The following is a 24,681-nucleotide window of genomic DNA, read 5'->3' on the forward strand; positions in this document are numbered from 1 at the left end:
AAACAGAGTCTGAAACAAGAAAACCATAGCTCCCAGAAGGTTTGGTCTTGTTTGGCTGCTTTCCTTTGGGTCCTTCAGAACATTTATAGAAGTTTTGTCTGAAAAATCTCAGCCTGAAGCACAGAATGAACTCCCAAGTTGAAAAAAGCAAAGCTAGAGTAGTGCCTAAAAAGTGGCACTTCCATCATAAAATTTTGGAACATATGTAAACTTACTTTCTTCCGGCGACCTTCCACGGCATATTGATCCACTCTATGTACTTTTCTTCTTCTTTCCTTTGGAGCTGCAACTGGTCTTTCCTGTCTCCTCTTAGGAGGAAGCTTTCTCTTAGGTCTCTTAGGCGGAGTAAGAGGGGAGCCATAACTACTCTCCTGTACTGGCGGGGAGAGATGTCTGGACTCAGAAAAAAAGCCTGTCTTGGCTCACATCAGATAGTAAAGCTACCTGTGCTAGATAATCCTGAAGCATAAATGCTGTGGCCTTTCTAAAAAATCAGGGGTTTGGACAATTTAGGATCTATCTCTTTTTAAGGAGGAATCTACTAAATTGTACTGAAAGCAGAACAGCAGTTATGAGAGCAGACAGCATAAAAGCAAGTGAAATTGGTGTTTCAGAAGATAGGTGGGGCTTCTGGTTTTGAAAAGACATAGTTCTATGGAGGGGATCATTGATCAAATATTAATCCATCAACATTATCAAAAGTAAATAAACTATTTCAATTTAAGTAAAATTCATTGCATACAATTTAATGAGTGTCTGGGGTAGGGTGCTGTTGGAAACGCAACATTTCACTTGAATGATGGTTCAGGTATGAGTGAGTACTAGAGCCTGTTCTGTCCAAACGGCTTTCTGCAAGGTCTCCTGCACCCACTTTTTGGCTGAAGCAGTGTCAGCAGTAGCATTGTCAGGTGCCACCATTGTGTGCCAGGCCATACACCCCACTGGAATCACCAGAACCCCACCAGCCACTCTCTGGGGACTGCAGGTCTGTAGGACAAAGCTACGAAGGTGAGTCTCAGCATGGAGCTTGTATCCTTCAGCTGGGCAAGGCAGAGCAGGGGCACAAAGCTGCACTGCTACATGCCTTGTTACCAGCTTTTCGAGCAATTTGAGAATTTAATTTCCTAGCACTTCCAGTGTGGCATCTAATTAACTAATATTATTGGTCATAAATTCACGAATACCTGAGACAGACTTGTAAAAGGGAAAAAAAATAAGACGTAACTGGAAAAAAATACTATCCAATTAATCAGCTTGCTTGTAATTTTAAACCATACCACTCTCACTGACTTTGACAAAGTTGCAGGCTCTTGGCACTGCTCAGGATTGCATGTGAAGTTCTGATAGATGATGCCTATCAGGAGACAGTAACTACGATATGCTGCGTATAATGGGGCATGCTGAGTGGGCTTGAGAAGAGTCGGAGATTTACAATGATATTTAACTTCCGTGTACTTAGCTTCTCACAGATGTTCAGTTACAGAGCTACGTGAACAGGGAAGGGGAGGAAGGGGATGTTACCATCTGCCATGCTGTTTCATTGCTTCCAAGGCAAGCAGCTGGAAAGGAGTTTCTAGTCCAGTCTCATTCATCTCTCTCCAGAAAGGCATTTTAATAAAGCAGCACCAGAGTTTTCTGTGTTTTTAAAACGCTTCAAGCTTTGTGCAGTCCTGATGAGCGGCAGGGGAAGGAAGGATTCTCGTTTTACTGTCCCAGAATCGGCTCAGAGCGAGCTCCACAATGCAGAAACACGCGAGCGCAGGACACCCAGGTCTGAACACTGGAAACGGCCGTCTCAAGATAGTGTGTTAGAGGAGCAGCAGGAACGGCTTAGCAATGCCAGACTTGGATGTGTTTTAGAGCTCTTATGGTAGTATATTTCTAGAATATTTAATTTTTTAAAAAAGTTAGCTAGGAGAAGAAAAAAAAAAAAAAAAAAAGCCAAGTTCTTATTAACCAGCCAAATCTTAGTCTTGCTTGAGAAGTGTCAGAACAGAGTTATGGAGGAGGGAAACTAATCTCTCCCCGCTTACAGAAGAGAACTGTAACATCACAAGGGTAACTAGCCAGCCAAAGCTCTGCTTCTTGACCCGGGTGGACCAACCTACCAGAGTTCAACTGCAGAAGCACAGAGGGAAGGAAAAAAATGCAGAAGTAAATCAAAAGCAAGCATATATTTGATAACTCCCATAACTATTCCTGGAAATGTAATAGAACCCACTGAAATACTTCTTAGAAGTTATTCATGTCCCACAAAAAAAAACCCAAAACCAACCAAAACCAAAACAACCAACCAAAAAACCCCAACAAAACAACAACAAAAAACCAACCAAACAAACCACAAAACACCACCAGACCAAAATCTCCTAAACCTAAACAATCAAGCACTTTACACCAAAATTCATAATGTTGGAAGACATGCAAAGTTACAGTAGTGGACACTGGACATGGTCTGTATTCCATTTATATCAACAACACTGGCAATTCACCAATAAAGTTTAAGTGCTTCTAAGTCCCTTTATTTACAGTTTTCAAGACACTCTGCATATAGACTATTATGTATGTCCTGTGAAGCTCTACTTGTGATCTGTTGAAGTCTGGAAGCTGAAAATTATCAGGAATGGATGCCATTAGACCTTTAATATGATACATTTAAAATACATTTAGAACATTATTTGGTATCATAAGCTCTAGTAAACATTCCCTTTACTCTAATGGACATTTGAAAGATTTTGAGGTTTTCAATGCATAGAACTATTCCTCAAGATACTAAATTCAGCAAGAAAAATTCAGCACAAAATATCCGCTCTTCAAAAAAAGAAACACAAAGGTCATTTTAAATATAACACAGAATTATTAAGAGCTTGTTTTCAAATGTTGTTTGGCTGATTTGCCTTTGCATGAAGGAAAATTAAGCACTCCAACTGTCTAACTGCTGCCAGTTATATACAAGAAAAGAATGATTTCACAGGGAGGTTGTGCACTTGGTATCAAGGAAACAGCTGCAAGGGATCCCTTTAAGGACTTTCTTCCCAGCTGATTTATGTACCTTTTATAGCTCCTAAAATTATATTGAAAACAGTGTCAAGAGAAATAATATAAAATACTTCCTAGCTTTTCTATCCTGAAACCGGGCCTCTAGCAAGTCTCCGGGTCTGTATACTTACACAGCTGTATTCATTTATTTAAATTTCCATTCACAAAGTTATGGCCACTGTTTGAACTGCAAACCCATGCTCATCTGCTAACTCGTCTGTTCTCAATTTGCTAAAAATCAATTTCATGCTCTTCTTGTGTTTAACACAAATAGCATAAATCAATTTATTTGTAAAACTTTCATAAGCTACTAATTCACACTTTTTAAGAGCCTAGGCTTTGCTTTGCAATTAGAGGTCAGCCTTCAGATAACCATCCAAAAGATCCCCCAAACAATAAGAGCCTTTGGGGGCTTTTTGCTTTTATATTGACTTTTACTATGATGATACATTTACACATCAGTCTTTAGACACTTATAATTAACCTGAAACTATATTAGCACATTGGATGCTAAACTGATTTGTTAAAAGGCTACAATTTAGAGGACAGATGTCATGCCAGCATCTTCTTAGTCTCTGTTAAGTCCAGGGAAAGAGCCCCACAACTCTGTTCAGAAGGAAATGGTTGTCTACAGATAAATAAAATCAGAGTTGTCAGTCATAAGCCACACATCTGTAACACTTCAATAAGAGGAGCTGTGAATCATCATTGAGTAATATATCCATGAATCAGAGAGCTCTCATTACCAATACCTTGCTTTACCGAGTCAGACACCTCTCCTGTTCTGAGCCAAGGGAAAACACAGAGATATATACCAATCACTGTCAATTAAGCAAGAGTGCTGGCAGGTTTAAGTTACTGCTTATGCAGAAGAAGGAGGACAACTTCCTATCCACTGTGGTGTTTCAGCACTGGTTTGGAGCTATTCCTCACACTCGCTGCTCTGGGACCACAGGTCACGCTGCTCCAACAGGGCTGACACCCACAGCGAGTTCATAACTGCTGTAAACTTATTTAAAAAGCCCAAATAACTCAAGCATATTAAAAAAGATTAACGCTGCTTCTCTTTCCTCACTTCTCCAGCAGAGAACAGCTATCAGATGTATACTAAACAAATAAGAAACTACTGCTGGGTACCCTGCTGCTCAGAGAGATTTGTATCACCTTCCAAAGAGTAGGTCTCTGACACGCTTTTCAGTTCTCAAAGATTTGCAAACTTTGTGTACCCTTTTAAAGCATGTATAAAACCTCAAAGTCTTGTGATGGGAATCTGCAGGCATACATTTGCACTGAAACTAGGAGACCTTTGCCAGATGTCAGAGATCATCAGAGATGCCAACCCCAAGCCACCTGAAGCAGTAGGGTATTCAGGTGCAGAATTTACTTTTCCTCCCCCCAAATCCCAGACAAGTGCAGAGTCTTTAAGTTCTTGTCACCTGGACATTGTTGGCAGGGAAGCACTGGTCCCAGGCAGCTACCCTAAGCTCAAAGAAAGAGTTAAACCGCTGTAGTGTTTTGCACATAATTTTTTGTTAAAATACCTCATGGTGCTTCAAAACTTTAACCAAACTCAACAGCCTTGTCCTGAGGGAATAGTACTGGCAAAGCTTTCTGAACCCCCATAGGGCCTATATGAGACTGGAAATAGCAGCTTTTTACAGTTCATGACAGACTGGAATTATTACTTTGGCTACTGCAGGCTGTCAGCTTTAAACAAAGGTTTTTCTCCTCTGCATTTTTCCTCAATATTTTCTGTGTTATATTTTTATTACTTTTAAGAAGGATAAATTGTTAGAGGAAAGTTAAATTATGCTGTTGCACTCCTGTCTTTGCCAAATAAATCTTTCCATTTGCATCATCATACAACAGAGAAGCAGCCTCCTGAAAGGCACGGGCAGTTCCTTCTCTCAGAAGTGAATCCCACATGATAAATCCTTTAGACAATAACTTTGCTTTCTCTGGCAGAGGGGAAGCATACTGCAGAAACCGGGGGAAAAATGTTGCTAAAAATTATACTCCTGAGCAGCGGCAATTATTCCAAAAACGTATCTGAGACACGTGCTTTTTCTGCAGGAGAGAGTCTGTACTAACCTCTGAGTTGAAAGGACCGTATCTGTGGCCAGCAGCATCTGGTTGCTCAGAGTAGAAAGCATAAACATAAGGCCTGAAAGAAAGCAAGGTTTTGTTCAGGATAACTCTCCTTCAGCAACAACAAAAAAACCACATACCTATTAGGTCAAGTCAAATCAAGTCAAGCTTCCAATGAGAGTTCGCTTTATGGAAAAAGAACTGTTTTTCAGTCATGTTTCCACACTATGATTAAGCAATTAGTTGTTCTACAGTTTTATTAAATCCAAGAACACATGCAGGGAGGCACATGGGGCACCATCTGAGGACACATGTTCTTTCCAAGTCTTGTAGGACAGATCACAACAGCAGCTCGCCTGAGCTTTGCAGCCAGCAGCATGTGGGAACTTGTGTGCTACAAAATACTCCTAATTAAAATCTTAACATTTTCCCAGTCCTCGGGGTCCAGTTCTGCAACTGCCATTGCCTGTGGGGCTGTTAAACCTTTACAAACTCAGTAGGATAAGAACAATCCGAGTTAATCCATGTAAACTAAATGCTTCTTGATAAGGAATAAATTCATACCATAGATTTATTGAGAAGAAACAAAATGCTGATGTTTAAAAGTGGAGATTAAAAAATAAACAAATAAAAAAAAACAAATGCCACAAAACTAAACTCAAAACCCAAACCAAAATCTTAAATCAGCGACAGCAGGTAATAGACAAAAACGTATCTTTAGAACTAAATTTCCCCTTACTCTTCCAGGTACTTTTAAAGAGAAGTCAAGCTAGCAGTTACCTAACAGCAGAAGACAATAAGTGAATTACCTTTCATTGTCTGGAAGGGTTAGCCACTGCAGTATTGTTAATATTCGGCGCTCATGGGGGATGACACTGGACCACAAAATACAAAAATATACCTTGTTATCATAGAATACAAAAAGCATTAATAAAGTCTTGCTTTGAACTGATTCTGACGTGATTCAAATCAATCATAATAACATCAATTGCTTTCAGTATGCTCTATCTTATTTCTAGGTTGATACTGATTCTTATTTTGCAAACAGAGGCAATTTAAGATCTCCTGGATGTCCACATATTCAAAAACAACAACAACAAAAGGTTATTATTTTTTTTTAACTGCAGTCAGAGCTCAAGGCAGTAAATTGAACTGCTCAAAATATGAGTGAATAAAGATGCATTCTCACAGCTTTAACCCAGATGAACCTTCTTCATGCACAATGGGGTTACCATTGATTGACTGGCATGAGTATAAACCATTAAATTGCTCACATCAGTACAGGTTTAAACAACCATCCTGCTCTGGTCATCTTGAAGACAATGGAAAAGTTCCCATTGAATTAATAGTAACTGAACTGAGGGCTGGGCTGGGGTAAATCAAAATGAAGCAATCTGAAACATCAGGCCATCACATAGTGACTTGCACAGCTTTGACAGTTTCTCCCTTTGCAGAACAGACTCATTTTGCCGCTTGTATCCTGAGACTTCTTACTCGGCTGAGGCCAAATTCTTGCTATGAGAGTGACTAACCTTACAAATAGCTGTTAAAGTTCCAGATATCTCAGGAAAGCTTGGCAGGCCAGAGACCACGCACTTATTTTAAGACAAAAGCAAAGTCAGTCCAGATTCTCCTAGATCAATAGCAGAATCCCAAGGCAGGAATCAAACACAACCATCTTGGATTCACCATGCTGAATTGAATTCAGCATTATTTGGAAACATCTGATAAACAGAGATGCCAACAGCCATTTTGAGGCAAGTTAGCTTTTAATACCTTGTACAACAGTGGTCTTTAGTCTCCAACTACACAGAGAACTTGCTAAAATTTACAAACAAGGTAATATCGTAAAGCAGAAAAATAATCTCGGGTATTGCCCAGTTTTGAAATTTCTATTAGTTGTGCAATATCAAAAAAACCCAAACATTATTTCAATTAAGTAATTTGTGACTAAGATGTTTTCAACAGTTCTGTTTTCCTAAAAGAGTTTGCCTGAAAATTCTCCCAAAAATATTCTGTGTCCCAAAGTAAATAATACAGTTTTAAGGTATATTTATTTCTTTCATACATGAAGTTTCTGTCTTACTCCCTTATATTTCCATTCATATGACATATCATTCATATGACAAATCCAATGCCATATGATGTTTGGAGTAGCAAAGAGTATTATTCCTAAAGGAATCGCAAAAAATAGGCAAACCCCCCTAGTACTTCAACCTTGACAGTTTGCCCACTTTATTGGATCCTGCTGTTCTGCCACTAAAATGGAATAGAGAGATTGATCCCCATGAATTCTTCAGAACTTGGAAATTACAAAAATACATTCATTTTTGGTTAGGAAGGTACATCTTAGCTGAGACAAGGGAAAATAATTTGGAATCATTAAATAAAAGAATGAACAGCAAGGATTCTCAAGGCTGTCTTTTAGGAAAGAGAAACTGGATATCTAACTCTAAGGTCAGACTGGATTGTAAAATGAATTGAATCAGGTTTTTGAGTCGATTATGCTGTTGATGTCAGATGACAGAAGAGGACAATAAAAAAGTCTTCCACAAACACTCAGAGGACTGGGAAACATTGCTAGCAACACTAAGGAGGCAAAACAACACACCATGAAATTAAATAATTTTTCACATAATCACACATATTTTCTTTGGACAATGCTAAAAATCAGCGTACAAACTTAAAGAAGCAACCTGTAGCACCAGCTTTAGTTATCAGAAACATCGCACAAGTGAAATAAAGGAGGGTTACCAGTATGGTCTCCAAGTTACTGAATGCTTCGAGTAAGAAAAATGACTTAATAAACACTTGCATCAAATTAATTCTGAAATATTAGTTACAAATCTCCAGAAAAGAAAGGGCACTTACACAGACCAGAAGAACGTGCCAGCTTTCACCCCTTGCTTGGCTGCAGTAATCCAAATCTAATGAGGAAAGTATAAGAAGATTAGAATGTGTTCAGATCTTTAATGACCCTCAAAAATCAAAAGAAACTGTTATCAAGACACATTCTTCTACCCAGAGCCTAGAAGTAAAAATTGCAATTTTCAGCCTGTGTCCCTAATTCAAACCCATGGAGTGACAAACCTATGCAAATTCTGTAGCAGTGGATGAGGTCCTGCCCTGTAGACTTTCACCCCTAAATCCCAGTGTTGCTTTTAACGCAAAGCGTTAAGGTTTATGGCGAGGAATTTCTCCAGTGTTCCATTTAATTTTCAAAAACCAGCCATTACTCACCTGAGCCTTTTAGCATTCAAGTTTTGGAGAATACTCAGTAGGGTAAGAACATGGCTTGACACTAACCAAGATGTGAATAAACGTCTTTCTTTCCCCATATTCTACCATCAGCAGCCATCAACAAAAAATGCGTTAGAAAAGAGTACTAAAACAAGAACGCAGATGAGTGAGCAGGGATCTCAAGGAAGTAGGGAGGGACCCCTTCTGTCATAGATGTTTAAGAACTTTTTCAGCTCACCTGAAGCGGTAATTGATGGAAATGATGTAATCAATCCCCATGAATTTTTCAAATAATTTTTTTCAATCTTTTAAATCCAATATACTTTTCTGGCTATAAATCAGTTTATAGCAGAAAGTTCTACAATGTAGTCACACACTGCACAAGCATATTTTTATTTTGGTTTGGTTTAAACCTGACAGTTTCACTGGGTTATGGTACTGTTCTGATACTAAACAGGTTATTAATCCTTTCTCTTCCCACTTCTACACAACATTAATGATATTCCCCTCTCTTTATTTCTTTCCGAGCAAGAGTATACTTTGTTTGTTTGATCTTTCTCTAATGAAAGCCACACCGTACCCCTCATTTTCTATGTTACCTTTCTCTCTCTTCTCTCTCCTCTTTCTACTTTCTATTCTATGAATATCTATACAAGACAGGGGAATGAGAATGACCAAATGTCAGAAAGGTCAACAATCAAGGAAAGCAAACAATATCACTTTGTAGCTCTACAGAACTAAATTTCTCTTGCAAGGAACTATCCAAACTATATCAAAACTCATTTTAAAAAAGGTAATGTCTTAAAGGCCAGCGTTATGTACACAACTAGATTATTTCTTCCCATTATTTATGCAAACTGCAATTTATCCGTTTCATGAGAAAATTAGGCCAAAACATAGTTCTATTGTTTAATAATTACAAAATCTTTGGTTTACCTTAAATCAACTTTCTGAAAATACTTTTAAGACCCTCAACCTTGTTCAAGAAGCACTTATAAACTGTCATCTGGGTATGTATTATTCAAATATTGTGCCTGAATTACCAATGCATCAGTCTAAATTGAAATAAATTTGGCACAGTCTGAGACTATATTTAACAGCAATTAAATTTGAATGTTATCTTATTTATGGGAAAACTGGTCATCTTTTCCTTTCCAGCACCCTGGACATACTCCTTATCTCTCATCTTCTACTCTTCCAAATCTTACTGGACTCAATCCAGTGAAACTGAAATCATGGCTATAAAAGATCTTTTGTTTTCATTGCATTCTGACTTTTTGGTAATGTATCATCTTTTCCAGGGAAGAATATATCTGTAGTAACTCTACGGAAATGGTGGTTTACTAAATATATGCAGGAAGAGAAAGAACAGAGTGACCACAGGTTTGCAGCCCATCCTTCTCTGCTTTCAGGTGTTTCTCCTCAAAAGTCTGATTTCAGGGTTGGTTCACATAAATCTATGCTCAAGCTGCCAGAAAATGGGGAGTCCCTCAGGCATCTCCCACAGCCTTTAAAGCCCCAGATTTCCATCAGCACTGGGGTTTGCATGGTGACATTGACCATAACATGATGTGGCTGCAAAATATCCTCTTCCCCCAATATCCCCAGGGATATTGTCTTGAAATGGTCGCATAATACTGGCCCTGTCAGGACAGAAGGATGCAGGTGAAAAGCAGAGACGAGGAAGTGTGCTTACAACCCACTGATAACAGAATCATAGAATAGTTTGGGTCAGAAGGGAAATTTAAAGCTCACCTAGTCCAAACCCCCTGCCATGAACAGGAACATCTTCAACCAGATCAGGTTGCCCAGAGCCCCACCCAGCCTGGCCTGGGATATCTCCAGGGATGGGGCATCTACCACCTCTTTGGGCAACTTGTTCACTGTTTCACCACCCTCATTGTGAAAAATGTCTTCCTCGTGTCTAGCCTGAATCTTCCTTCTTTTTGTTTTAGCCCACATGCTGCAGTGAGAAGTGTGAGTGCAATGCAAGGATGCATCCACAGGCTTGTTTGTATCATATAAATCAGCACAGGATATATAACTTCAGCCTGGACCTCTACCTAACTAGGGCAGGAGCTACTTCATGTTCTTTAGTGTTTCATGTGTTTCCCAGGTGAAAAGGGGCCCACAATTAAAGCAATTTTGTTTTCCTTTGCATTGCAGATTTATTCCTAGAGTAGAACCCCATCAGGCAGATAAAAGAGTTCAAGTACAAATTTAGCATGAGCAGTGTCAGCTCCACTGCTGTTACACTTTTCAGTCTTGCTGTACTTGGAAAACCATTGTCCCTGCAGAGCTGCAACCGATTTTTTTTTCGCTTTGAAAGTGTTTGTGTTCCTGCAAGGTTTAAGTGATTTTGCAGCTATGTTTGGGAAGGTACTAATAAACTAAGTCCAAGGAATTCAGTATTTGGATTTCAGCATCTGACTCTAGCTTGACTTTCTAGTGCTTTGGTTTGCACAAGTCCAAGTGGTCCTGCCTGCCTTTTTGGCCAAATCAGCCCAGTTCTGTGCTGCTCCTGACTTAGCACTGCTGAAATCACCCATGACTCTGTCTATTTAGGCAGTGTTTTCAAGCATGTGCCAAAAGGCCAATCAAGTAAAACTGCAGTCATCTTGACAGATGAATAATTAGGCCGTATGTTCATTGCCAAGGTACCCAGCATGCCTGCAAGAAGGTGGCAGCTATTTTTTCATTCCTGACAAGCATAAAGTGTGCTTCATGAGTGCCATGTGAAAACAGCGTGAACACCTTTCTGAACCAGGAGCAATGCAAGTGGAGATCACTCCTAACTGGGCACTCCCAAGTGAGCAGTAAAGGAGAGAAATTCAGAGGCACCCAGGCTGACTTCAGACAGGGAAAAACTGCACCCTCCCTGCTCCCCAGTCATTTGCATTGGCATCAGTGTTTGGATGAGGACACGTATCTGCTGCACTCAAAATGAGCTCAACAGCAAAGACAGTGATCCACTGAAGTCAAACTCTAAACAACATCTGAGAAGTGAGCCTGAATGACTCCATCCTTAGTTTTCCAGGTAACTCTTGGTTCAGCTCATGGTTACAACAAAATGCTACTGGACCTTCCCCTCTCCTTTTATTATTTTTTTAAAAAAAAAAAAAAAATTCACACCTTTGGTTTATTTCAAATGAAAATAAGAACATTCAACACTACTTAACATCATACCTTAAGCTGCTACTCATAACGGTACACTTGCAAAGTCATCTTTAAGCATGCAGATAAGCAGCAGTCATCTAGGTAGAAGAATTTCTATCTGCATTGAACAAGCTTTAAATCAAATTTCCAGTGTTTTAGAATTGTGACTGCTGATGAATCTAGTGGTAGCAGTCTCTACTAGAAGTGCCCTTGGTTAGCCAGACCCTTTACAGGCTAGATAAAATTACATAACGGACTGGAGCAGCTGATAGGAGAACATAAGTTTCCTTACTACCATCAGCTATAGGACAGCAACTGTAGCAGAAAAGCGTGGCAAACGGTTACTGCAGCCTAATCACCAGTGAACATCTCTCACTGTCTTTAAATTTGTTGTTTTGCAACTCAAACTACAAGTCATACTTCTTGCAGGCTAACATGGGTCTATGCTATCAGCCAATGTAGAATAGGGGAAAAAAAAATAGTTAGCTGATGCCCTCTCAACCTTGTCTACTCAAAACAACCAAAATTAAGAAGGAAACAAGAGTTATTCTATTTCCTCTCTGTTGGCTTGAGTCACAGCCTGAAAGTTAATTAATCCTAGATGTTCCAGTACTGAGCAAGTAAATGCAATGTGCTATATACGCTCTACGACTGGTCACATCTGTTCAGGTCACTTATCAAGTTTGCTGTGTTAGGTGCTGCAAGGTCAGTACCATTTGTGAGCTTATGTAATTTATTTGTCATATGTAAATATGTTGGTTTTAACTGTTAATGTGTTAGAATTTTATAGTCAACTGTTTAACTCTGTCAGATGTACACCCCTGGTTTGCATATGGGACAAGCCTCATTGCATTGCAAGCTATATAAAGACCATATTTCTGAATTAATTTGCTTAAGCAGAGAGAAGGAGAATAAATATTTAAAAAAAAAAAAAAAAAGATTAACTACTCTGTCTTCATACCACAACAAAGGAATTAGCAAATATCTAACTTTTCCAATGCAGAAAGACCTGTTAAATTATGGGCCCACAAATTCAGCCCTAGTACACTGGCAAATAATACACATGTTTTTCTAGATGTATATGAAACATATCCTGTGAGTTGAATTACTGTCATTTTTATATCCTCTGCATTGACTGACTACAATTCTTCTCCTTTATTTATTGATAGGAATAGACAGGCTAAGCACTATTGAGGTGGCAATGTCATATGGAACATGGAAATCCTGAATTCTCCCTTCTTACCACTAGACAACTTTGCACACAGACACTACACAGAGTTATTCAAGATACCTGTTGTCTTCGATAACCTGCACAGAAAGAGGGGCACCTCTCTACTTCTAATCTTCCATGAATAAAGAAGAGCCCACACCTTCACAAAGGCTGCCCCGTATTTGTTGCACTATGGAAGGACCAGCAGCAGCTCATTTCAGGTCAGGGCTGATGGGAGGGATGGCTCTGAAGTCCAGCCCTTGGGCTGAGTTGTGCAAACATGCTTGTGCCCGCCAGCCAGGGAAGGAGATTCATGCCAGGAGCAGAGGAAGCACGTACACCCTCTGTGGCAGAGAGCTGGGAATGCACAAATGGGAAATCCCTTCCACGTCCAGGTAAAGGTGGAAAGGGGGAAACTACAGCAATTTCCCAGGTGAAGAAATGCATACCAGATTGGTGCAAACATGCAGAATTGCTACCAGGGTGGTGCCAAATGTTACACTCCTGCACCACTTGCAATTTGTCCTGTTAACAAGGTAAAACATAGAGGAGCCACTTCCACACTCCTTACTCAGAACAAAAGCAAACTCACAGCTTTGAAAACTAAGCATTGCCTTCTTGCCTAGACAGAAGATTTTGGTACGGGAAGCCTATTAAATAATTAGGCAAACTCAACAAGCCCTGTTGCTTGTTCATGGCTCAAGCTAGACAAAAATAAATACTTAGACAATTATAGACATGTTTCCTTCTGCTTCCCCCACCAATTGACAAAGTGATTGCAAAATGCGTTCAGGACAAAAAGGCAGATGACAGCTTTCTGCAGAGCCTGAGCTCCTCAGATATAACTATCCCATCAACGTTCAGGCTGACTAAGCCGGTACAGAAAGAACTTCTTATTTTCATGTTATCATTAGTCAAAACCAATAAGTTTCCAATAAACGGGAAAGCAACATGTTTTTTTTTTCCCAAAGATAGATATAGAACATGAAATCTATATAAAAATAAGGAATATCCAGTTAAGATGTGTAGCAATCAGTGTCTACAGGCATACAGCTTCTCAACATGCTGTCACTTACCTAAGAACGTCATGTCATGGCCCTTTTTAGGGATTACCTCAACAACTCAACAACTTTATTGAAGGTTGTATTCACTTTAAAAGGTTGACAGTGATAATAAAGCTTCGTACAACGTGCCTTAAACAACATTTAGTGCTTCAATTTCTGAAGAGAGGGGTGTCTTTGGAGCCAAACTCAGATCCAAGCTGGGTTACATTCTGAAGGAACCTCTCTGTTCCCATTAACCACAAACTGACAATTTTATACCTGTCATCTTCTGACCTTGAGGAGGCCAATGGATCATTTCTAAAGGTCACAATGATCACTACAAAAAAAAAGCAATGTATTTTCTTTAGTGTAAGCCTCAGCTCACTACACCAAATCAAGACATGGAAAACTACAGCTTAAGAGAAGCCAAAGGCAGCTGGGGCCTAATATAGTGCTTAAGGTTACTTGGGATGAAAAAAGAGTCTTAGTGTCATGAAAAATGAGCAGCAAACTTAGTTTCCCCCTTGGGAATATGAGCCCTGACACTCACCATTTCTGCTAGATACTGTAGCAACAGGAGGAACAGTTTTGTGCCTGTTTCCTATCAAACACTTTTGTTTTGAAAACAAGGTGGTTTAAAGCTTATATAATAAATCAAAGTTGTACACTAGATCAGATGACTGGGTTTCACGAAGTCCCACAACCAGCTAGAGCTCCTCAAAACACTTCCAAGCTACCTTCTCCCCCCTTCTCCTTTTCCTAATGCTCTTAAAATTAGTTTCTCATAATTCCTGGTGTACAAACATTCAGCTACTCGTCTGCCAAATCCCACTGAAGTCCATGCTAATCTGGCTGTTTCCCAGCAAGATGCTGAGCCTTTGAACAAGTAATTAAAAATGGAAAAAAAAAAAACAAACACCAAAACCCCCACATTTTAACAAAGCCGTATACAACAGGCCAGTTTCCAACAAAAAGGAAGAGTTTCAGAAATTACCAACATTAAATAACGCTCTCTTCTAGGCAGTTTTAGCCATAATACGGGACTGAGGGTCCAAGACACTTTTTCTGCCTTCCTGGGCAGAAACATAATAATGCTCAATTCTGTGCAAACGAAGTACCACTCTGAAGTTGTTTGAGTACTCCAGTTTGAGACCCAAGATCTAAAAAAAAGATCCAGATTAATATCTGCTATGACAGATAAGATTTCTGTGATAAGCAGACCAGATTTCCCTCCTTGCTGCCTTAATTCTGTCTTGTCTTTCTATACCCAGCTATATTTGGCAGTACATGTCAATGTGAATTTAGAGAAAATTATAAAAAGGAGTTGAGAGGTACTGTATTTAATCCGTATATGGATAGAGATAATTTTTTCTTTTATCAAGATCTGCAATTATCTTGTCAAATGTGCAATTCCTCCACATGCAGAGAAAGTATCGTTTATATCATATTTCTGCAAGAGATCTACAACCTCCTTACCCAGCTACTATGGCCACTTCATCAGGTTGGCCCAACTGCGAGCTTTCCCACATATCAAATGTGTGGAGATTGAATTACAGCCTTTCCTCTATACATTTGTTTCGAGTTCTTCAAAGACATTTCCAGTTTATTACATTATTTGTGTGGTTTTCCTTTTTAACACTTCTTCAGATCAGCTGCTTTATTTTAATCGTCCTTACTTTTGTATGCAACACTCCCCCCTGTCCTCTGAGGATTTCATCCAGCATACAGTCATCTACTGTTGTGTAACTATCTTGAACTCTTCTCAGCTGACGTTTTTCCTGACTCTTGTTTAGAATCCAGAAAAAACTTTTTATTCTCTGGAACAGCATGAGTGTTTCTAATGGATGGTGTGGGAATTACCAGTATTCCCTACTCAACACAGCAGGTGATAAGTATTTATAGACTCATATTGTACTTAAAAAAATCATAGTTTAAAAATAGAGACGTTTGTACAGTCCCAAATTATTAGTTCCCCACTAACGCCTACCCAATAATGGTTAAGGTAAGATGCACAATTACATTTGCAATGCATAATTAAAGTACAGCTGCTTAACAGGTTGTCACACAGCAGTTGAGACGCAATATTGTTTGTGCACTGGACGCCTGACGGCAGCAGGCAGGGCTTTTAGCTGGGTGGCTCTGGTTGTAGCTGAGATGAAGATGTTACCCTTTCGCTGCTCCTAGGTTTGATCCTGCTTCTTCACTCATATCTAGGAGGATAATAGCTGGGCACATTCGTCACCCCGTCCTTTCCACACAACCCAGGCTAAAAGCTAACCCGGGTCATAGCTGGGCAAGGGAGTGACTACACTCACTGTTACGATGACAAATTTTACAAGAGCACAAATACCTCATTCTGGCTCAGCTGCAGACAGACACATCTGCTTGTCACACATCTGCCTGAAGCTCTAAATTGTCTTGTCTTACTTTTGTTGCAGACTAAAACCACATGCAGACAAATAACACATGCACACTTGCTAAGCCTGAAACCATCCAAGTTACTTCTTTTAGTCTCTTGGGATATTTCTGTCTTAAGAGATTTGGGGGATGACACTGATCACTTTAGCAAACAGCAACGATGAATTATGGTGTTCCCAAATCCCTTCTGATTTCCCCACCTCACTCTTTTGTGGGGATAACCAGCCAGGGAGCTTTTAAACTATAGTTCCCTAAGCAATCAGTGCAATGAAACATGCATGCATCTTGGCTGCTTGCACATAAAACTTACTACTTTAGTTTAAACCTGCTTCTGTTGGCAAAGCAAACCACCACAGGGTGCACTAATGGGGGAAAGTGCAGCAGAAGCAAAAAGACCTTCTTAGCAGGAGTAATGCAGAATACTTTGAAGGAGGCCATTTCTTTGCCCAGAATAAAGATTCAGAGCTAGAGAACACAAGTCCCACACTAGCCTTTAGAGAGAAGACCTAGTTCAGCCACAGCTGCTCTGCTCAAAGCATAAATGAATTCACAAAGTTCTCCAGCCTCTGCAGCAAGTCAGGTAACAGCGATTGCTTGTGGGCTTAGCAAATAATAATTATGTTCCATGCTACTCTGACAGAACATTAATACTAAAACAGCCACAAGAACATTACTAGGATGAAAACCTGAGAAACCCATAATGAAAAGGAAACATTATGCTACGATGACGAAAATACAGTAATTTATGTTAAACTGTTGCCTAAAGTGAGGGTTTTTTCCTAGCCACATCTAATTTATACTTATCAATGCAAGCACCTTTCCATAATCAATGGCTTTATTATTCTGAAAAGCAAAAGCCAACTCAAAATGTTACATTAAATTGATAGACAGGGCTAGCCAGGGGGGAAGATTAGGTACAAATTGTTCACAGATGTATTTTTTAAATTATTATTGGCTATGTTCCACAGAACAGAGGGAAGGGAGGAGTGGGAGGAGGGAATAAGGAGAAGGGAATCTGAAACTTACTGGTTGACCTCCCCACCATCTGTGATTGAATTTCTCTCGCCCTCGAAGACTGAAGCTGGCATCAAACACTGGGTCATACATCGAATTGCCAACAATTCCATGTGATTCAGGATAGAGTCCCTTTGTGCAAAAGTAGATCAATTAGTTAAACTCTAATGCACACAAATCCAGCTCTTCACAGCTATCTGCAAATACCACTAAATGATTTTAAAACAGGTACCTTTGTAACTGCACACCAGAAAAGGCTGTATTTTTAAGATAAGCACATTTAAAACTGGCTGTAGTAATGAAAGCAGTAGGAGATGATTGAATTATGCTAAAAAGCACAAAAACTCCTGTTACTCGATACTTTGAAGTACTTTCTCACTGCTTAAAAGTTAGTTTGAGGCCATCTAAAGTAAGCAAAAGTTTATGAAAAGAAGATTGATTCGAACTTTCAGTTCCTCTTCATGAATTCCCTTTCTGGAAACAGTAATTCATTCTCTGATTGCAAGAGTAACACTTAGCGCTTCCATTTTATAACATTTTATCTTCACCAGAGCCTTTGTGAGATAAGTTATTTCCAAGAAAAAAAAGTGAGGCAAGTCACCCAAAGCTATGGCCTTGTATCACAATTTGTCCAGCAGCAAAGGCAATGTAAGAGGTTTCTGGTATTATCACTTTCACCCAGGCTTCTCCCACCCTTTGTTTATCTGTCCCCTCCTTTTTCCTCCCATTTAACATGTGTTCAGAGGCTGCAGGAATCAAAAAAAAAAAGGGAGGAGAAAAAAAATGCAGCTGCAGGTAGGAAGTCCCTTGGCCCAGCTTTGAGAGCACTGTCACTGTCACCCAGGAGCATTTGCATCTCAGAGTGGAGACTGTTACTCTGAAGGAACAATTTCAGGGCTATTATTTTCCTCCTAGAAAAGCTGTCACCTGTAATTACACAGCAGTACAAACAGCTGCAAAAGGAGGCATAAAAAAGCACAGGAAAGCTACAACACAGTGTATAGTGGTGAGATACACTTTATCTCAGGACTTCAAAGTACTGAAGAAAATTCTTAACATAACTGCAGGCCAAAAAGAAAACAAACAAACAAATAACACAAAAACAACAACAAAACAAAAAATAAAAGCACACGAAAAAAACCTTGCTTCCCACAACCCTCACATTTCTACTGCAATACAACATTTTATCATCAAAAAGTCCTTCCCAGGGACTTACTGTAGCAAGAGTATACAAGTTGGGGAAGGTTTTTGTAGGATAGACAGGTCTCATGTAAGGAGAATGTGTTCCGCAAGATCCTGAAAAAAATCGATAGGGAAAGCAAACATTAGAAAGTGAAGCTCTCAGAAGAAATTGGTTAAATTTTAACTGATTCAAATGAACATTCTGCTGCTTAACATTGGTAGGCTTTCCTGTAAGACAGTAGTAAATCCACTTGTGCACTCTTTGTACTTCACAGAAAATAACTGAAATAACGCAGCCAGAGTACTACAGAACCAGCTACATTTCCACAGAGTGTGTTCTTTCTGAGCTAGCCTCCTTTCAGAGTCATTGGAAGTATCTTGCTAAGTAAAACAACATGAGAAAATGCAGGCTAATTTTAAGGGACAAATATACTAAAGCCACAGTTTCACAATGGGCTTTGGCCGCAGATCGTCAGACAGCTACACAAATGTGAGGGTCAACACGTATACGCTGACTTCTGTTACTCAACCAACATTGAAAACAACTGAGCTGCAAGAAATTGTCTTTTGCTTATTGTAAGAAAAGAGATATACTCACTCAGTTTTTCAATATTGGGCATGACCTTGTTCCCTTTCTTCATATATGATGCACGGAAACCATCAACAGAGAAGATAATCAAAGGAGGCCGAACAAAGCTAAAGTCAAAAGCAGCAGGTGTGAAAGGCAAAATTTCAATTTATTTTGTTTTATTTCCACTTGCTCACTGAGACTCCAGAGAATCTAAAGTACAGTTACTGCATATGCTGTATGTCTATAGAAGGCTTCTTCCCTGAGTAGCTAAAAGCATATAGCCCGAAAAGTCAAGTCCTTACAGAAATAGATGGACAAGTAAAATAAATATGCACGAGTACCCAGCATAGCATACAATCTGTAGTTAAAAACCACATGTCTCATGGCAGCTGGCCTTCTCTCTCCACAAACAGAAGCATGTGGCATTTTGAGTGTGCTCTGAGAATCAGAGCTCATTCTCACATAGTAAAGATGACAGTATTTCAGGTTATTTCATTACATTATTTTTTTTCCTAATGCTACTGAGAGCTGACACTGAGCAGGCAGAGATGTGTCCTGGATGGACACACCTGGGCTTTTAACGTTAGTCATCTGCTTTGGGGGTAAGCAGCTGTCACTGTCACCAAGAGAAGTAGGGGCTCCTATCTCCTCCAGACTATCCTAATGACACAGACCATTGGCCTTGTTGCACTTTGCAGTTGTGTGTAAAACACTTACCCTGCTGGACACTCAGGAGCCTTTATCTCTTCACAGTCATCATCCACCCAGTGGGTTTCTCCTACCAGAAAAGTCACATGGGAGTTTCAACAACAACAACAAAATCTGTGGACATATTTATAGGCTTCACAGAAAGTGTCAAAAAAAGAAAGTCTAGTTCCAGTTAATAGACTGTCTTGCCTTACTTCCCATGAGTAATGAACAGGTCTTTTCACAACACTGAACAAATTATCTGGTTATATTCTATTCAGCAAGAACATCCAAACTTGCACTCCTAGGACTAGTTCTTAAAACTAGAATTTAAAGTATCCTTTTGACCACAGGACACAGTAGTAATGCTTTAGGCACAGTGGTAGTGCTGCTTCTGGCCGTGAATTCCCACCCTCTTCCCCACCAGCTCTGCTGTCTCCATGAGCTGATTCAGCTGGCTAAAGACACAAAACAAAATTCATTCCAGGAAAGAAAAACAACCCTAAATAGTTTCCAGCTTGTTTAGAGAGCTGATCAGCTCATGGATCAGGTGAAATTCAAACACAGCTAAAAAAAGCATTAATACACTTTCAGAGCCAGATTAGTTAAAATTACTTTATGTAATCAACTATTTTCTTAAGGTTTTCACTGCTGAATGCTGACTATAGAGTGGCTTATGACTTGCACTTTCACAGGTCAATTGAAAAACAAATTATTAGCTAATGAGGTTCACTTCCTGAACCTGGCACTATTAAAGGAACTGCAGTTCAATTAAAAGAACAAAACAAAAAGCACCATAGAAAAGATCTGCAGGAAACATGTACTGCAGCAATTCCAGCTGACCATGACAGGAGGTGGAGGGACAATTTCCAAGAAAACAAAACAAAACACAACACAAAGCTAAACACACACACAATCCTCAGTTAGGCAAATGCACGAATAAAGAGGAAACACTGTTCTCACATAAGGCTTACTCCTGTCAGAGTGCCAGGGTCATTGAGATAATTGGTTATTAGCCAATTAAACAAAGATTATGTATATTAAAGCTGGAGACATGTAAATTCCTCTATTTTGACCCTTGCAAGAGGAAGCTCACAAAAAAAGGCAGTAACAAAGCTATACCAGTATTTAGGTGGTCTCAGCCTTGGGTTTCTTTGGGAAGGGAAAGAACATAATCTGTGGGGACCTGCTGAAAGCTACATATTTTATTTGGATTCCTAACAGGACAACTCAGGTAAAGAAGAAAAGCCCATTTTCAGTGTATAGATCTGGACTGTTATAATTTTCTGACCATTTGCAGTTGGTCAAAATGGTGTGGAAGAAAAATTTCAAACTCTAACCCTTCCACCAGTAAAGTTAATCAATGAAAAAAATAAGAACTAGCCAAGACATGAAAGCGAGAACCTGTAGAGCTCGTTATCAAGCATCAGAAGACTTTCTCTGAATGGGAGACATTACAGAAGGTAGGACATACTCCAGAGGATCAGGACAGAAGATGAAAATTAAGCCTTCACAGCCCATTCACCCACCAACCAGTGCCATGCCAACCAGTACAGCAGCCATGGTGTGCCTAGAAGGTGACATGGTCATCAGAAGGCCATTCTCACTACTCCTCCCATCAGAAACAAAGCCTACAGATGTTAGGCCAAGTAGTTTGAACAGCAGCTTCTGTGGTGGGGGTGGGGACAGGTCTTTGCGGCAGAGATAACATGTCTAGGAATGCTCCATTCTGAAACCATCAGATTTCCCTGCTTTCCCTGGGATGCAGACAAATGCATCTGAACAGTTTTGTATTTCACTTTAAACTCTTCTTTATCCACCCACGCCTCTTCTCTTTCTATCAGTATCTCTACAAGCAAAGACAACATCCTTCTGCCATCAAAAAATTAGAAGTATTCACTTCTGCTAGTGCCCCAAAAATTACAAATGCTATTCTTCATTCTTCCCCCCCTCTTCTGAAAAATTAGAGCAAACCAAGGAGAGGGTTCCTCCTGTAGAAGAAAACTCTTTACCCACAGGGCTGCCTTCTGTCGGGTTTGGAAAGATAAGAGGTGGAAAGACCAAAGCCGTACCTTTGCAAACGACTTGGTAATTAGTACAACAATCTCCTCTACTTAAGCAGTCTTCAGAGCAGTGACAAGCATTGTCATCGTTCCTGGTTTCTCCACAGCGATCTTTGGTACATTCCCAGCCTCGAGCTAAAATATGCACAAGGTAAGCAAGAATGAGAGATTTTAATCAAAACAAAAAGTACTCACTCAAGCCATAATGACAACACTCTAGTCGTTAAAGTTGGATGTAAAGTTTATGGCCCCATTTTAGTGATTTAAAGACCTCTGAAGTAGGCATGTCAACCAGAAACAAAAAGGACTCCTGCGTCCCTCAAGTGCAGGAGGGCTCCTCCACCCACACGCAAGTGCTTCTGCCACCCTCAGGTGCTGTGCTCCAGGCTTTGTACAACATCAGTGCCAGAAGAAGTGGAAAAGAGGAGACAAGAAAGGATCTTGACAGATAAATAGTGGAGCCTGAAGCACAAACTAAGAATTCTGGTGTTTCTTAGGTAATTCATTCTTCAATTCCCGACTACTTAAAACCTCAAATTCAATCTGTAGGAAATAAGAGAGAGTTGAAAAGAGACTATGTGGATGCAAATTGATGCTTTACTCCCACCAGTTCCTCACCCACAGGGTGATATTCAGCACCAACTGCAAAGTTATGAGAACAAGAGCTGTTATTCAAGGAAGAGCATGGCACAGCTGCCTTAAAACACTCCAGCTCTTCTCATCTTGTGAATGAAATTAGGATCTAAGGGCCTGACCAAATAAGGGTGCTCTCTCAGGAGTACTACATTGCTGTAGTTTAGAATAGGGCCTAAGGATGTAAGCGTATGGTTTTCCACATCCTGACCCAGCCAACTAGAAACTTTAAAAACAACTTTAGAGAACGTGCACCCAGTAAAAAAACATCACATCAGAGCAGTGCCTTTTACCCCTTTTCTCCTTTCTCATTTGGGTTTTTTTTTATAAATATGCAATTTTTACAGATTGTACATGTGATAGTTGCCTTAATAAATGCCAATGGGAACATATGACAATTCACACAACAGTCCCAAGAGCTATGCAGGTGTCTATACACATATGTGGTCATGGTGCACTGCACATAGGAGGCTGAGGAACTGAAAATCTACCCTTTGGTAGCAAACATCTTGTATTGTGCTGAAAGTCTCCAAGAAGAACATCTCATTCTACAGTTATTTACATCAGGAGCAAACCAGCATCAGCCTAAAATGCAGAAGTTTTCAGCCTGGAACCAAAGTAGTTTTTCATACTGAATTAGCTCACCATTTTTTGGTACCAAGTTATTAAAATAAAATCATTACAATAGAACTGGAGAAGTCAGGACTTTCAAGCATGGCACATCCATGGGTAACGATATTTTTAACCACTAGACTTCTCTATTGGCTGCTTAGTAAGTGTGATTCTTTGATAAATCAATGAAATGTTTAATGGCAAAAGTAGAAGGCACCTGTGTCAACTCTGACCACTGTGCAAACATTCAAGGAGATGGGTACAACTAATAATTTAAATGCACTATGCTAAGAAGTGAAATATAACTCATGGCCAGCTTTGAAGTTTTCCTTGCCTATGACTCATGAAAAAAAAGAAGAAAAATGAACCCAGTTCTGTATTTCCATTCCCCAGGGTTCAATGAACTGAAGTCAAATGTTTTTACCTGTATGTTATAAGCATTTTGGCATCTGGAAATCAGAGTCTGGGGCAAAGGTAACAAGCCCGGCCTGTCACCTCCAGCTTGCTCCAAGAGGACCCACATCACTTGAACCACTCCTCACTTCCAAGGCACCTTCATGAGAAACTGCAATGCACAGCCCACAAGTGAGCAAGAATTGCTCCAATATGAAGTTATCACTTGGGAGAAAAAAAGGGTGGTTGACACAGACTGACCAATCTCCAATCTTTACCACTGCTCTTCTCACTGTAACCTGGTGGTCAGACTGGTGCCTGAACAATGATTATTGCTTTTAATTGAGTATCAAATACCTACTTTTCATGTAATATGAATAATAATCTGCTTTTTCTGCCCTGGAAACCATAGCCCAAGCCCAGCAGTGAGGAGCGAGAGCTGCATATCCCTATTGCTCCTCCCAAGGAAACATGGGCTGCATTTTGGGCTGAGCTGAGCCTGCCAGGCAAGGCAAGGTGAGGTGAGGAGGAGAGGGAACACTGGTTTATCAGGCAGATTCTGACCACTGGCATGAACCAGGTATCAGCAGTGCCTGGTGGTATGAGACAGGAGACCCCATTGTACCTGTCTTTAAGCACAGCTCATCGAAGTCGAAGCAGCAGCTGTTGTAGCTCTTGCACAGGTTGTCACAGCGGCAGCCAGGAGGCTCTGCCTCTTGAAGTTCAAAGCATCTGTTTTTGCAGGAGCCAGAGGTGCTGATCCAGGGGGAATCTGACAGGACTGTGTGGAACAAGAAACAGGGCAACATCTGTTAGGCTGGCAGCGGTGGGATGGGCGGCTCAGCCCTGAGCCACTCGATGAGTGAGACCTCAGGTGCCTGCTTTGGGAAAGGGAAGGGAGCAGGGAGAGGAGAAGGGTTGCTTGAAGTAACAAAACCAACCAAACAAACAGAAAAAAAAGAACAAATTTGAAAAAGGTTGCTCTTTCGGGGAAGAAAAAAAAAAAAAGGCAGGGAGGTGGAAAGGAGGAAGAAGCCCTGATAATGTTCTGAAAAGAAATAGCCCTGGCTTTACCTCTGTAACAATCAAGCAATCATTAGTAGAAAAGTACTGAAATCTCCAGGCCCCACTCCAGGGGCTGCAGCTATTCCTCAGAAGTAGGCTTTTGTTTTCAGAAAAACCAAGTGACATTTTCATGGCTGGCTGGGCAGTTTGCATAGGAAAGGACGGCAATTAATCTACATGCAGTCAGCAGAACTTGGTTTGGTATCCTGGAAGGCGCCAAATCAATGTCAAGTGTGAAAGAAAACTATAAACTAACGGAGAAGCGAAGCA

At 40.1% G+C, this 24,681-nt stretch overlaps 1 protein-coding gene across 16 annotated transcripts in view; it reads right to left on the reverse strand.

Moving 5' to 3' along the window:
• The window catches only part of ENPP2 (ectonucleotide pyrophosphatase/phosphodiesterase 2), a 69,296-nt gene that overhangs the window by 24,524 nt on the left and 20,091 nt on the right, over nt 1-24,681 (reverse strand). For 9 of the 16 annotated variants that reach the window (XM_065054318.1, XM_021294247.2, XM_065054324.1 and 6 more), the window contains exons 3-11: nt 23,972-24,127; nt 21,718-21,843; nt 19,676-19,736; nt 18,986-19,083; nt 18,422-18,501; nt 17,218-17,337; nt 7,996-8,051; nt 5,934-5,999; nt 5,128-5,200 (exon numbers count right to left, since the gene is read on the reverse strand). In XM_065054318.1, coding sequence (XP_064910390.1) covers nt 5,128-5,200; nt 5,934-5,999; nt 7,996-8,051; nt 17,218-17,337; nt 18,422-18,501; nt 18,986-19,083; nt 19,676-19,736; nt 21,718-21,843; nt 23,972-24,127 — 836 coding nt within the window. Of the gene's footprint in view, nt 1-215; nt 372-5,127; nt 5,201-5,933; nt 6,000-7,995; nt 8,052-17,217; nt 17,338-18,421; nt 18,502-18,985; nt 19,084-19,675; nt 19,737-21,717; nt 21,844-23,971; nt 24,128-24,681 lie in introns of all 16 variants that reach the window. The other 7 variants (XM_065054317.1, XM_065054316.1, XM_065054319.1 and 4 more) reach the window with 1 other exon arrangement.

This window comes from Columba livia, chromosome 2, assembly GCF_036013475.1.
Source record: "Columba livia isolate bColLiv1 breed racing homer chromosome 2, bColLiv1.pat.W.v2, whole genome shotgun sequence".
Taxonomy (NCBI): domain Eukaryota; kingdom Metazoa; phylum Chordata; class Aves; order Columbiformes; family Columbidae; genus Columba; species Columba livia.